We start from the raw sequence: 12,761 nt of genomic DNA, 5'->3' as shown, positions 1-12,761 counted from the left end.
GCATGCTGATGTTAGGATATAAATGGTCACACGATGATAAAACCAGCATAATAATTTTTGTCACTGTTTGAATGATAAGGTATCATTGGAAATAACATAGCTAGCCGATTAATTTTGTGGTCTTAGTCACCTTGAATACCTGGAAGCTCTACACATTTCTGTTGTGTAGAGTGTACTTCGTTTCTCGAAATGGCCCATTAAGATAGAAAATTCAAGTGAGGTCCATTTAGATCCTCCAGAAAACCTTTGAATTATCAATCTTATGACAGAAGTAACTTCGCTTTTTTCCTCAGAGATTTGAGTGGGAACGAACTAACAGTGGTGACGAAGGGAACTTTCAAAGGACTCAAATCACTGGAATATTTGTGAGTAGAGTGTTTGTTGATCGCTATATGTCGATGACAAAAACTTAAGTTAAAAAAATTCCTAGATGGTTAGCTTGACAGCTGCCTTAAATCAAATCTTAGATTTGAAAAATAACAGTTTGTCAATACGTAAAATATTTTTTATCCATTGCTACAGGTATCTAAACAATAACAAGCTATCTGATGTACCTTCCGATGCATTTAGTGAACTAGAAAACTTGAAGTATTTGTGAGTATCTATCAATGAACATTCTACTCTTGTTGGCCTTCGAACTTGTTCTATTTCACAAAGCGCTTTCCAATTTCGCCCAATCAGATTTAGAAGTACGGGAAGGCGGCGTGGCCGAGCGGTTAGGGTGCTGGACTTGTAATCTGGTGTCCCAGGCTCAAATCCTCCACTCTGCCACTCACTGGATTTGTTCTCGGTTGCTCCTAGTTCAACTCCTCGGCTGCGCTCTTTAAATAGCCCACTGGTCTGCCTCCTTTCATTGGGGATTTTTAACCACTTAGTTAGTTGACATTGTGGCTGGCAAGCCCCTAAAGCGGAGCTTCAATTTACGTATTTATTTATTTATTTATTATTTTAAGTACCATATTAGCTGGTTTTTGACCTTCCTAATGAAATAAAATTTTTCCCTAAATAATATAAACAAGTAATCGCATGTTTCGTCGTAACGTTAAAAATTATCATCACTCTTAAAAACATGAGTGATATTGCTGCTTACTTTTTTTTTCACGCCCATACAAAACTTTACGAACACACGTCAACCGGCATCAAGTACGGAAATTATCGTGCATTTCATTGGTTGAGAGGGTGTACGGATTAATCTGAACCAATCAATAAGCAACGAATAGCAAAACAAGTGCATTCCCTTACTACTTTCGACATTTGAATAAAAACTTCCCCTAGGGAGGAGTGAGGTAAAATTGTCAATCGTGCCTATCATGAGATATTTTTTTACACAGGAAACTCGACCGATTTATTTTCTGCTGCTACGCCATAAAGTCAATCGAAGGAGTTGACTGCGATTCTCCAATCAACGAGTTTTCGAGCTGTGACGACCTCATGAAAAACGAAGCTGTTCAGGTCTGTATCTGGATTCTGGGAATACTTGCGCTCCTTGGCAACGTCCTCGTCATAATATGGCGTGCCGCTGATAAAGAAGAAAGCAGGGTTCAGTCCTGTCTGCTGACCAATCTGGCCGTAGCTGATCTGTTTATGGGCGTGTATCTATTAACGATCGCCATCATGGACTCAAGATGGCGAGGGGAATACTTTAAGCATGACATTAAATGGAGATCTAGCATCGGCTGTCAAATCATTGGAGCTCTTTCGATGCTCTCCAGTGAAGTTTCTGTCCTGATTCTCACCATTATCACCATCGACCGACTTATCTGTATCGTCTTCCCATTCAAGTTCAAGCGCCTTACTTACAAAGCGGCCGTCCTTTCCTGCATGGGTGTATGGATGTTTGGCATAGTCATATCTGTGATTCCTATCACCGGAGTAAACTACTTTTACGATGAAAGCGGGGATTTCGGTTTCTATAGTCGCTCTGCCGTCTGCCTTCCGCTTCAGCTTTCAGAGGGCACACCGGCTGGCTGGGAATACTCCTTCTCATTCTTTGTGGGCTTGAACTTCATTTCTTTCACCTTTATCCTCGTGGCGTATATCTCAATATTTTGGACGGTGAAGCGTGCTGCACGTGCAGCGCGATCGACGAATTTCAAAAAGGAATCCGAGATGGCTAAGAGGCTTGCCTTCATCGTGATGACAGACTTCTGCTGCTGGATGCCCATCATAACAATCAGTGTTTTATCGCTAACTGGGAATTTTGAGGATCCAAACAAAATCGCCTACGTGTGGATTGCAGTGTTTGTTCTTCCTATCAACTCCTCCATAAATCCAATCCTGTACACTTTTTCCACCCAACGAGCAAAGCAAAGCTTAACCAAAAAGGGAAAACATATCACTGGTATTGTAATGAAGACATTGAACGAGCGAATGCCAGGTGAGTAATGACAATTATCGGTGAACTGAGTGCACTTAATTCGATGGGATGGGCTAATGACGAATAAAGGAATAAGGAAAGCACCATTTGTTCCTTATTTTTATACTGGGACTTTTGGCCCCTGTTATTTTTGCACCCTCCCCCCCCCCTCCTCACCCTCTTCACCCAGAGCCTGACACAGTTGTTATCATCTATGGGGTCCCTCTCGGGACCGGAAGCATGTAGAACGGGAGCACCGAGGAAACCGTCCACAATGATTTCGTTGGTGGCTAGATGCCTTTGGACCTCAACTTCGGCATAATTTTTAAGTTAAAATTGAACACCCTTGCATTCCACAAAAAGACGTAAGTGAAAGTGAAAGTGAAAGTGAAAGTGAATGATTCGATACCTTAATAGCAGCATAGGCTGAATTGCTAAGGTGTACAGTGTTACTAAGGTTGAGATCGGACGTCAGCATTATCAGGCGCCTCTGGCAGCCGCTTTAGTCCATGTAACGACCTCACCTTTTCCCCCACACATCCCACCCCAGGGGAGGACATCCATCACACAGTAATCTCGTGTGTGGGAAATTAACGTCTCCTACCCCTAACCCTGCAGGAGACGGGACCTCCATTTATTCGTCCTTATCCGAGAAGACTAGAAAATCTAACCATTTCACTGATGTTATAGAAAGGTAGCAAATTCTCCTCAGTTATTTTAAGACCATGAATATTGGTCCGGCCGGGGATCGAACCCTCGACCTCCCGCACAACACAATCCGGCGCTCTAACCAATTGAGCTAACCCGGAGGCGGAGACGTAAATGATTCGCCGTTCTCAGACCACATAAATTTTGGCGATTTCATGTTGTTTTTAGCAGAGTTGGCCAATCATGGTTTGCTTACTGCCCCCCAAGGTCTTGGGGGGCAGTAACCCACAAAAAGGTGAATCTCCTGAGGCGGATACAGGAGGAAGGTCTGGGGGGCCCGGACCCCCCCCCCTATCAGACCTGACGCTTACAACTTTGAGACTGAAATTCTTACATCGACGGGATCGTATATCATTTTTCAACAAGCTGATTTTTTTAATTAATGAATCCAAGCAAACGGTAAGCGGCTAAGGAATATATAACGTGCATCCGCGACTGGTGGGAGGGGTGTGGGGTGTGGGGGAGAAGTAATTTGCCTCAAAAGAGTCCAACAGTCCTTTCTGAACCAAAGTTTGGACCCCCCAATCAAAACTTCGTGGATCCGCCCCTGATCTCCCCTTTAAAGAACCTTTCAAAAGGGCACTTTGAAGAGAACTACTTCCAAGGAGTACGTTCGATATCTTATGGAAAAGTACAAGTCAAGCAACGCATATTTTCTAAAATTGAAGATAAATCTCGTAAGCAATCAAGTTCGAGATATGAAAAACTTGTCTTAAACGAGGAATACTTCTTCAGTGCGGTATGCGAGTAAGTCCTTGTATTTCGGTCGCAGACTAACGTGTAGTTGCATGATTTATTTTTATTCATCTAAGGTCGGAGGCAGGCAGTGGATTTGATGAAACCATCCCATGATGCCACCCTGATCGCCGATATCATCGCTTTCCCACGTCCCTTGCCTTCACCAGGACAGCATGAACGAGACAATAGTGAACACAATAGTGAGCACATGAAGCACTCTAAACTGATGCTGATTGAAGAAGTGAATATTCTAAAAGACGACACCGCTGGAAAACCTTCCATTGTAAGTGTGTGGAATAATGTTTACCATAATAAAAAATCCTGATATCCTGGGGGAAAGATTTATGGAGCTATGCAAGTACATATGACATGCTACCTAAGGTGCGATCACTCTCAATGTTGCTCATCGGTCAGAGTATATTACCAGTCTGTGGAAGGTCGAAGATTTTACCTCGGTTAGGATCTCAGACTTGGCTTTTATCTGAGTTAGTCACTGACTGTCTGAACAATTTGGCTGGGGAATTAACGGTCAAAGCATGCATTGGACTGAATACCTACTGGAGAAGCTAAGTTCGAGCCCTGCCCAAGTCATTGCATCGTGTTCTTGGCCAGGACATTTGACGATCATGAGCAATTGGTTTATGCTTAGGAGTATAAATTATTACCAGCGAACCAACAGGCTTACTTGACTTAAAGACTTGTTGGATGGGAGGGGAGGGAAGGGAGGGCCATTAGGCTGGTATGGGTTTAACCTTCTCAATGAGTCTTTGCTGTTACAGGGTTATGCTGTAGCTTGGTCTGAGGGAGGAGACATTTCAAGGATGGTGTTATTGAAGTACTTTGCCACAGAGCACAAAGAAGACTGGATTCGAGAATTTGATGTGGCAAAGCGCCTGTGTAGTGAGAGAGAAGAATTTCCTTTTCTTCTCAGTTATCGTTGGCACTCTACAGGCGAGTGAATGAAAGATCCTTTTGTTTTGTCCTCTGAACGGAATCATATACTACTAGGATGATTTGCTGTTAAACAGTGGAAAAAGTTAACGAGTATCGAAGTTGCCGAGGAATTGGAAACACTTTCCTACTGCTTTTAAGTGTTTTAATATCCTGCTGTAGAGACATGATTGATTGCTGCTAAATATATTCTTACATGAATATAAGGCAGTAGGACTTTGATCCCGGGTCTCCCTGGGGAATTTTGAAAATTAAATAGGAAACAAATAGTTCCCACGCGATCCAGAAAAGATGCACTTAAAATGAATTCAAATTTTTTAAGAGCCAATTTTACCTTGCCGTTGTTGTCAACAAAATTTTTAAGTTAACAAAATATTTGAGCTTTTCAAATTAAGAAAGGTTTTTGTAGATATGCAGGCCGGGGTTCTTGAATAAGTGTGTCATTCATCTAGTATTTTAATTCAGTCACCCTGCTTTTTAATAATGAATTTCTTCTTTGCTCAAGCATTATTTCTATTTTTCCCTTGCAGCCCGTGACCATGATATTGATCACGGGAAAGTGAAGATCCGCGAGTTACAATCGAATAGTCTGTTAGTAACAGCTTTCATGTTAAAAGACAATTGAAAATTATCTTAGACTTTCATCGCAGAAATGTCAAAGGACTGAGGACATTTGAGCGAGGCCAAAAGATCAAGAAGTTCGAACAAAATTAGACTTAAATGGTTTGGTGCGTGTTAGACGCGTTAACGAAGCCATGATTGGCTTTAGTTTTGCATCTGATTGGTTGAGAAGGCGACGAGAGCTTTTAAGACCATCACAAGGCAAAGTAAGGCAAACCTGATGCAGTCTAAATTTTGAGCCCTGAAAAAGACATTCGAAACATGAAATGACCTGACCTGATCTAATAAATTGATCAGCCTTTCGCGTTCAAGTGGAACGAGACAAGGAGTTTCGCGCATCATGCGCTCATGGGTTTTCGTGGTCATTACAAGTCCCTTCCTGTTCAAACAACAGCTATGCGTTTACTTTCCCACCATACTCGTAGGACAGTGAAAGAGGGAACACTAAGTAGTCTTAATTGGGCTTGTTGTGTGTGATGATTTCCAAAATATATGTTCCTTTTGCTTCAGACTGATTTGCTATGATTTTGTGTCGACTTCAACATTGCAAGATGTTCTTAGCGACGAGGGAACTATCCTCAATTTTGATGCAGTTTGGGCTATAGCCTGTGACGTCATCAGCGCTATAGAAAGACTACAGGAACTTGGGATGGTGCATAACAACGTCACAACAAGCAACATTTTGATTGCTCATTGCTTAAGGGTAAATAAAATTTCCACGTTTTTTGCGAAATTGCATTGGATACTAAATAGAATCACTTGGTCAAAAGTACATACTATCGATTATTTTCAGCTTCCTCCGGTGAGAGCGGTCTTGGGAGGATTGTCTCGAGTGTCCAAGAACAATGAGCCTAGTTCGTTTACAAACTGGGGAGCTAATAAGCAGATTCGTCATGGCAACGATATTGAGCAGTTGGGACAGTTGATAGCCACCCTATTAGGACACTGTCATGGGTCCAATGAATACGTTCAGGTAGGGTTATTACTAGTGACAGCTTGATTACTAGCTGCTGATCAGGAAATGAGCCCACAGTCCTCCCGGTAATGTCTGGTATTGGATGACAAGACATGGCCTGATTCAAAGCCATTAAATAGGCATGAAGAGAATGACCATTATATCGTGAATGTTTTCTGTTTCTTCAAAACGAAAGAGGTAGCTTTTCTCTCCTTACTAAATTTTACTATTTTTCAGCTGCATGAAATCATGAACCAGTGTTTTGAGAAAACAGCTGAAAAGAGACCTAAAGCGTCTAACATCCGGGAGTTGCTGGAGGAGATTCAGCATTAAGTTGGAGTCCCGGAGACATATTTATAATTGGAAAAAGTTTGGCACAGCATTGTTTTATTGGATACAACTCTTATCTCCAGATGGACAATTTTTGAATTATTTCATTGTAAACCCTATTTACTGACTCTACTGTATGTTCATTATTTCTAATAATTTCTTTCAACTTTGTAACTTTTTTTCGCAAGTATGGATGCGAGTACAAATAGATTATCCGTTCTCCGTTATCCGCTGATTTTAATAAACTATCCATCTAATATTGAGTCCTTCTTTGCCATACACTCTATTAATGGGTCACTTACTCTTAACTAGCGTTTTAAGGACGACTGCGAAGGAGGCAACCGCCTAACTTTTATTACCAGTTCAAAAGCAATCATAGCCTGCGAGAAGGCTCGCATTAGCGCTGGGCCATGAGAGACAAAGCTCGTGAGATTCCATCAGGCTGGTGTGCAAGAGGTCTGTGTGGAGTCTTGGGCTGAAAATGGTGCAATCTCTGTGGACCTCTCGCGCGCTCACATCGCTCGCCGACTCGGAACGTGCCGCGGGCCTCACCACCCGTATGATAACGCCGACGAGCCTGCCCGCAGATTAACGTTCCCCATAACCCTCTTAAACATTTTGCAACAATGCGACACCACAGACGTAACTGGATAGATGGCCAGAGATATTTCAATCTCGTCGTTGAGGTGTTGCGCGTGAGACATCAACACCCTTCCTTTAGTAAAAAATCTTGGCGTAAGACAAGTGCTCCCTGTCAGAATATCATTGACGTCCAAGCCATTCTCTAATCGCCATCATGGTGGCAGGGGAGAAGTCCCAAGTGTCGTCGCAGCTTGGATCGCTGGTATAAAGCTCGTGAGAAATGATTTTTTATAATCGCGAAATTAAAGACCCGCGTTATTAAGCACCAAGAAAGTATTTAAGCACCAAAAAAGTATATTATTCGCTGAAGGTCAGGGCTGCGGCAAAAAGTGAATCTGCAGAAGTTTGGGGACTATTGAAGTTTAGGGACAATTGAAAATCGGCTGCCAATAATAGGATCGGACCGGGTAAATTCTATCGTAGCACAACCAAATCCTCCGAAATCCTCACCTCTCCCCCTACCCTCCCCTCACCCCTTCCCTCCCTTCCCACCTCAGGTGATAAATAATGATCGGTATCTTAACGGTTTTGCACACGAACAGTCCGTCATTCGCAGAAATGAAAAGCTGGGAAAATGTTTGGACTGATGGTGTCAAGTTAATGTTTTTGTTGAAAGTACGATCGATGTTTCTATTTTTCTGTTATATTTATTCCAAATCTGGAGGGAAATGAAGCCAAATTAGAGGTTCTCGTTTTCTGTAGGTGTCGAATTAAATCTGTCTTGAAAAATCTATCTTTTAGTGGTTTCGTGGTGTTTTTAATTATTCAAGAAAATTGAAATTGGCAAGTTTGTCTCTAGAACACAAAATGGAAATTCGCTATAAGCTTTTAACTGTAACTGAAAATTTTCCCTCAAAAAACATGTTTTTTATCTCTGGTGAGTTCAGTCGACAAATTCGATACGTCTTTTGAATCATCATTTTTGAAAATATTAAACTGACTTTTGTTCTGTAGTTATTCTAATTTACTAGGCTTAAGATTATTTTTGTTTTGGGGTTTGAACCAATTCACAATGCGAAAACCAATTTGTGAAACAAAAAAAATTATTACTCCTTTCCAGGTCATCGAATGCTTTCCATCCATGGATCTTATTAAAATATTATAAACTTTGCGGGGTTTCCTTCATCCGTGAGCCATTTTAGGGAAAAGAGGGCCGGCTTTTAACAACAACATCCGCTTTGCATAAACAGATGTCTTGCTGTCCTCTAAATATAGCATCAACAACAACAAAAAAAAATAATAAAAATTACGACGTACAGCTTATACAACATCATGTGCCTTGTTGCTAAAACATAAGATCACTCGATCAGTAACGATTGATGTCATTTTCGCGTAAGACCTGAGAAATATACAAAGTATTAAAACGCACGTGCAAAGCTGTCGTTTTGCTGATTAAAAGCCGTTTAAAAATTTATCATTTTTTTTACTTCGTTGTTGTCTTTGCTTATTTTAAAGGCCCATAATTAAAATCTAAACATCCTATTTGAAGTATTTTTCCAATATAATACTGACTTGGCGCACCGTACGTTCTCAAGTCTTGTCGTAAAATAAGCCACCATCTTCCCTATAAGGTTTATCGTTAATCGAATAAGTAAAGTATCTTTTTCTCCTACCCTTACTGTATTTTAAGCAAGTCATTTTTTGCTTTTTAAGCATAGAATAATCATGATTATCGTGACGAAAGCACCCCCCTCCCCCAAAATTCAGTTTGATTACATTTTTTCTAGGTTGATTTTTAAATGTTGAGCTGATTCTTTGATTTGAAACTTTAATGTACTTTCAAATATAATTTGCATGGTTTAAACACACTCCATTTAGAAACAGATTTTACCTAATTGCCTGATCCTTTCGAAGTTGAGTAAATGCCACAATAAACCACAATAAGATATAGTATAAAAAAAAATGACATTTCAATCATCAGTAACGAATTTTTGCAGATGAGAATCAATATGTTGCTTGCGTTTTATTCCCTTTTCCTCAATTTGTTTCAGGCGTCAACATACAAGTCTCTTCTTGTTCAAAAAACAACTATTGCGTTTACTTTCCCACCATACTCGTAGGACAGTGAAAGAAGGAACACAAAGTAGTCTTAACTGGGCTTGTTGTGTGTGATGATTTCCAAAATATATGCCCCCTTTTGCTTCAGATTGAATTGCTACAATTTTGTGTCGAGTTCAACATTACAAGATTTTCTTAGCGACGAGGGAACTGTCCTTGATTTTGATGCGGTTTGTGCTGTAGCCTGTGACGTCATCAGCGCTATAGAAAGACTACAGGAACTTGGGATGGTGCCTAACAACGTCACAACAAGCAAAATTTTGATTGCTCATTCCTTAAGGGTAAATGAACTTTCCATCTGTTTGCGAAATCGTATTAGATGCTAATTAGAATCACTCGGTCAAAAGTACATGTTATCGATTATTTTCAGCTTCCTCCCGTGAGAGCGGTCTTGGAAGGATTGTCTCGCGGGTCCAAGAAGGGTAAGCCTAGTTCATTTACAAACTGCATGGGGAGCTTATAAGCAGATTTGTCATGGCAACGATATTGAGCAGTTTGGACAGTTGATAGCCACTCACACTGTCATGGGTCCGGTGAATACGCCCAGGTAGGGATAACCAGCTGCTGATCAGGAAATGAGCCCACAGTCCTCCCGGTAATGTCTGGTATTGGATGACAAGACATGGCCTGATTCAAAGCCATTAAATAGGCATGAAGAGAATGACCATTATATCGTGAATGTTTTCTGTTTCTTCAAAACGAAAGAGGTAGCTTTTCTCTCCTTACTAAATTTGACTTTTTTCCAGCTGCATGAAATCATGAACCTATGTTTTGAGGAAACAGCCGAAAACAGACCTAAGGCGTCTAACATCCGCGAGTTGCTGGAGGAGATTCAGCATCGAGTTGAAGTCCGGGAGACATATTTATAAATGGAAAAAAGCTTGGCACAGTATTATTTTACTGAATGCAACTCTTATCTCTAGATGGACAATTTTTCAAGTATTTCATTGTAAACCGTATTTACTGACTCTACTGAGTATTCATTAGATCAAAGCTGATTTTAATAAGCTATCCATCTAATATGGAGTCCTTCCTTGCCATGCACTCTAATATATAGATTTAGCCAAGCCTAAAAGCGGTAATATTCGTAATATTAATGATATACAAGTTCGTAATATTAATGATAACATAAAAGATGGGCACTTGCCAAGACTCGCCTGAGTCACCCCTCCCTTACGTACGCTCGGTCAGTCACGTGACAACCAAAAGGTTGATCATATTCCATGGGTATGGGGCTCTGCACCACGTGCGCTTCGCGCGCGTGGGAGCCCCGGTTTGCGCGATTCTGAAAATAAGCTTGCTATTCCGGCGTGCCACGCACTAACTATTATAAACTATAGTGGTGCAGTCCTCTGGAACAGCCTACCCTCAGCTGCTAGGCAAGCAACATGTCTGGCTAATTTCTGACGATTGTTAATTAATTCCGACACGGCATTCATGTAAAACAGGCTTTAAGTTAATTTACCTTCTGTAACAGTTAGTAATAATTTAAATTAGACTAATATACATAGTTTATACATAGTATAAATAGTTCTTCGTAACTAGTTGTAGCTTTCATATTAAACTGTTAATGCCTGATGTCTTTTACCGTGTTTGAATAAAGACGATGATGATAATGATGATGGTGACGACGGAACCAGTCATTATTTTTATTGCATGGCGAGGGGGGGGTGGGGGGAGAAGTTTGAGGACTATTGAAAGTCGGCTGCCAATGATAGGGGATCACACGAATATTGCAAAGCCTTATGGGGGAATAGGATCAGGTAAATTTTATCGTAGCATAATCAAATCCTCCGAAATCCCCTCCTCACCCCTTTTCCTCCCCTCACCCTCCCCTCCCCTCACCCTCCCCTCCCCTCCCATCTCCTCCACTCCCCCTCAGTTGACAGTCCGTCATTTGCACAAATGAAAAGCTAGGAAAATTTTTCGAGTGATGGTGTGAAGTTAATGTTTTTGTTGAAACTACGATCGATATGTTTCTATTTTTCTGTTATATTTATTCGAAGTCTGGAAGGAAATGAAGCCAAATTAGAGATTCCCGTTCCCTGTAGGCGTTGATTTAAATCTATCTAGAAAAATCTATCTTTGAGTGGTCTCGCGGTATTTTTTAATTGTTCAAGAAAATTGAAATTAGCAAGTTATTCTTTGGAACACAAAATGGAAATTACACTTTAAGCTATTAAGTGTAACTGAAAGATTTCCCTTGGAAACATGTTTGATCTGCATGTGCTGAGTTCAGTCGACAAATTCGATACGTCTTTTGAATTATCACCGTTTGAAAATATTAAACTGACATTTGTTCTGTATGTAGTTATTCTACTCTACTAGGCTTATGATTATTTTTGTTTTAGGATTTGAGCCAATTCACTATGCGGAAACCAATGTGTGAAACAAAAAACAATTGTTCCTTTCCTGGTCATCGAATACTCTCGATCCATGGATCTTATTAAAATATTATAAACTTTGGGTTTCCTTCATCCGTGAGCCGTTGTAAGGAAAAGAGGGCCGGCTTTTAACGACAACATCCGCTTTGCAGAAACAGATGTCTTGCTATCCTCTAAATATAGCAACAAAAAAAATTGTACAAATTTGCGATATACAGCTTATACAACATCGCCAATCACCTAGCTCCATTTTCTGCCTTTAAAAGCACACACAACCCACAATTCCTCTATTCGCTCCGACGAAGGGCTAACGCTCGAAACGTCAGCTTTTATAACCGTAACGGTGGCCAATTTACCATTTCAACTTTGTTGATATATTCAAATTATACAACACTATGCCTTCTTGCTAAAACATAAACTCACTCGATCTGGAAGGATTTATGTCATTTCCGCATAAGACCTGAGAAATGTGCAAAGTATTAAAACGCACGTGCAAAGCCGTCGTTTTGCTGATTAAAAGTTTTAAACAATTTTTCATTTTTTACTTCGTTGTTTTCTTTGCTTATTTTAAAGGCCCATAATTAAAATCTAAACATCCTATTACAATTCTTTTTCCGATATAATACTGACCTGGCGCACCATACGTTCTCAAGCCTTGTCGTAAAATCAGCCGCTATCTGCCCTACAAGGTTTAGCGTTAATCGAATAAGCAGTTAAGTATCTTTTTTTTCTACTCCTTACTGTATTTTAAGCGAGTCCTTTTTGCTTTTTAAGCACAGAATAATCATGATCATATTGACAAAAGCGCCCCCCTCCCCCAAAATTTAGTTATATTCAATCTTTTCTTGGTTGATCTTTAAACATTGTGATGATTCTTTGATTTGAAACTTTAATGTACTTTCAAAAATAATTTGCACGATTTAAACACACTCCATTCAGAAACAGATTTTACATTTTGCCTGATCCTTTCGAAATTGGGTAAATACCACAATAAACCACAATACGATATAGTATAAAA

At 40.3% G+C, this 12,761-nt stretch overlaps 1 protein-coding gene across 1 annotated transcript in view; it reads left to right on the top strand.

Moving 5' to 3' along the window:
- Positions 1 to 7,066, top strand: part of LOC111344969 (uncharacterized) — a 29,644-nt gene extending 22,578 nt beyond the window's left edge. The window contains exons 40-48 of the mRNA XM_088756413.1: positions 294 to 365; positions 523 to 594; positions 1,332 to 2,377; positions 3,877 to 4,085; positions 4,582 to 4,753; positions 5,284 to 5,344; positions 5,885 to 6,077; positions 6,168 to 6,347; positions 6,567 to 7,066. Of these exons, the coding sequence (XP_088612539.1) occupies positions 294 to 365; positions 523 to 594; positions 1,332 to 2,377; positions 3,877 to 4,085; positions 4,582 to 4,753; positions 5,284 to 5,344; positions 5,885 to 6,077; positions 6,168 to 6,347; positions 6,567 to 6,662 (2,101 nt within the window). The 3' untranslated portion in view covers positions 6,663 to 7,066. The remainder of the gene's footprint in view (positions 1 to 293; positions 366 to 522; positions 595 to 1,331; positions 2,378 to 3,876; positions 4,086 to 4,581; positions 4,754 to 5,283; positions 5,345 to 5,884; positions 6,078 to 6,167; positions 6,348 to 6,566) is intronic.
- The last annotated feature ends 5,695 nt before the right edge of the window (positions 7,067 to 12,761 follow it).

This window comes from Stylophora pistillata, chromosome 4 (assembly GCF_964205215.1).
Source record: "Stylophora pistillata chromosome 4, jaStyPist1.2, whole genome shotgun sequence".
NCBI lineage: Eukaryota > Metazoa > Cnidaria > Anthozoa > Scleractinia > Pocilloporidae > Stylophora > Stylophora pistillata.
The sequence above is the reverse complement of the archived record's forward strand: the minus strand, read 5'-3'. Positions and strand labels throughout refer to the sequence as shown.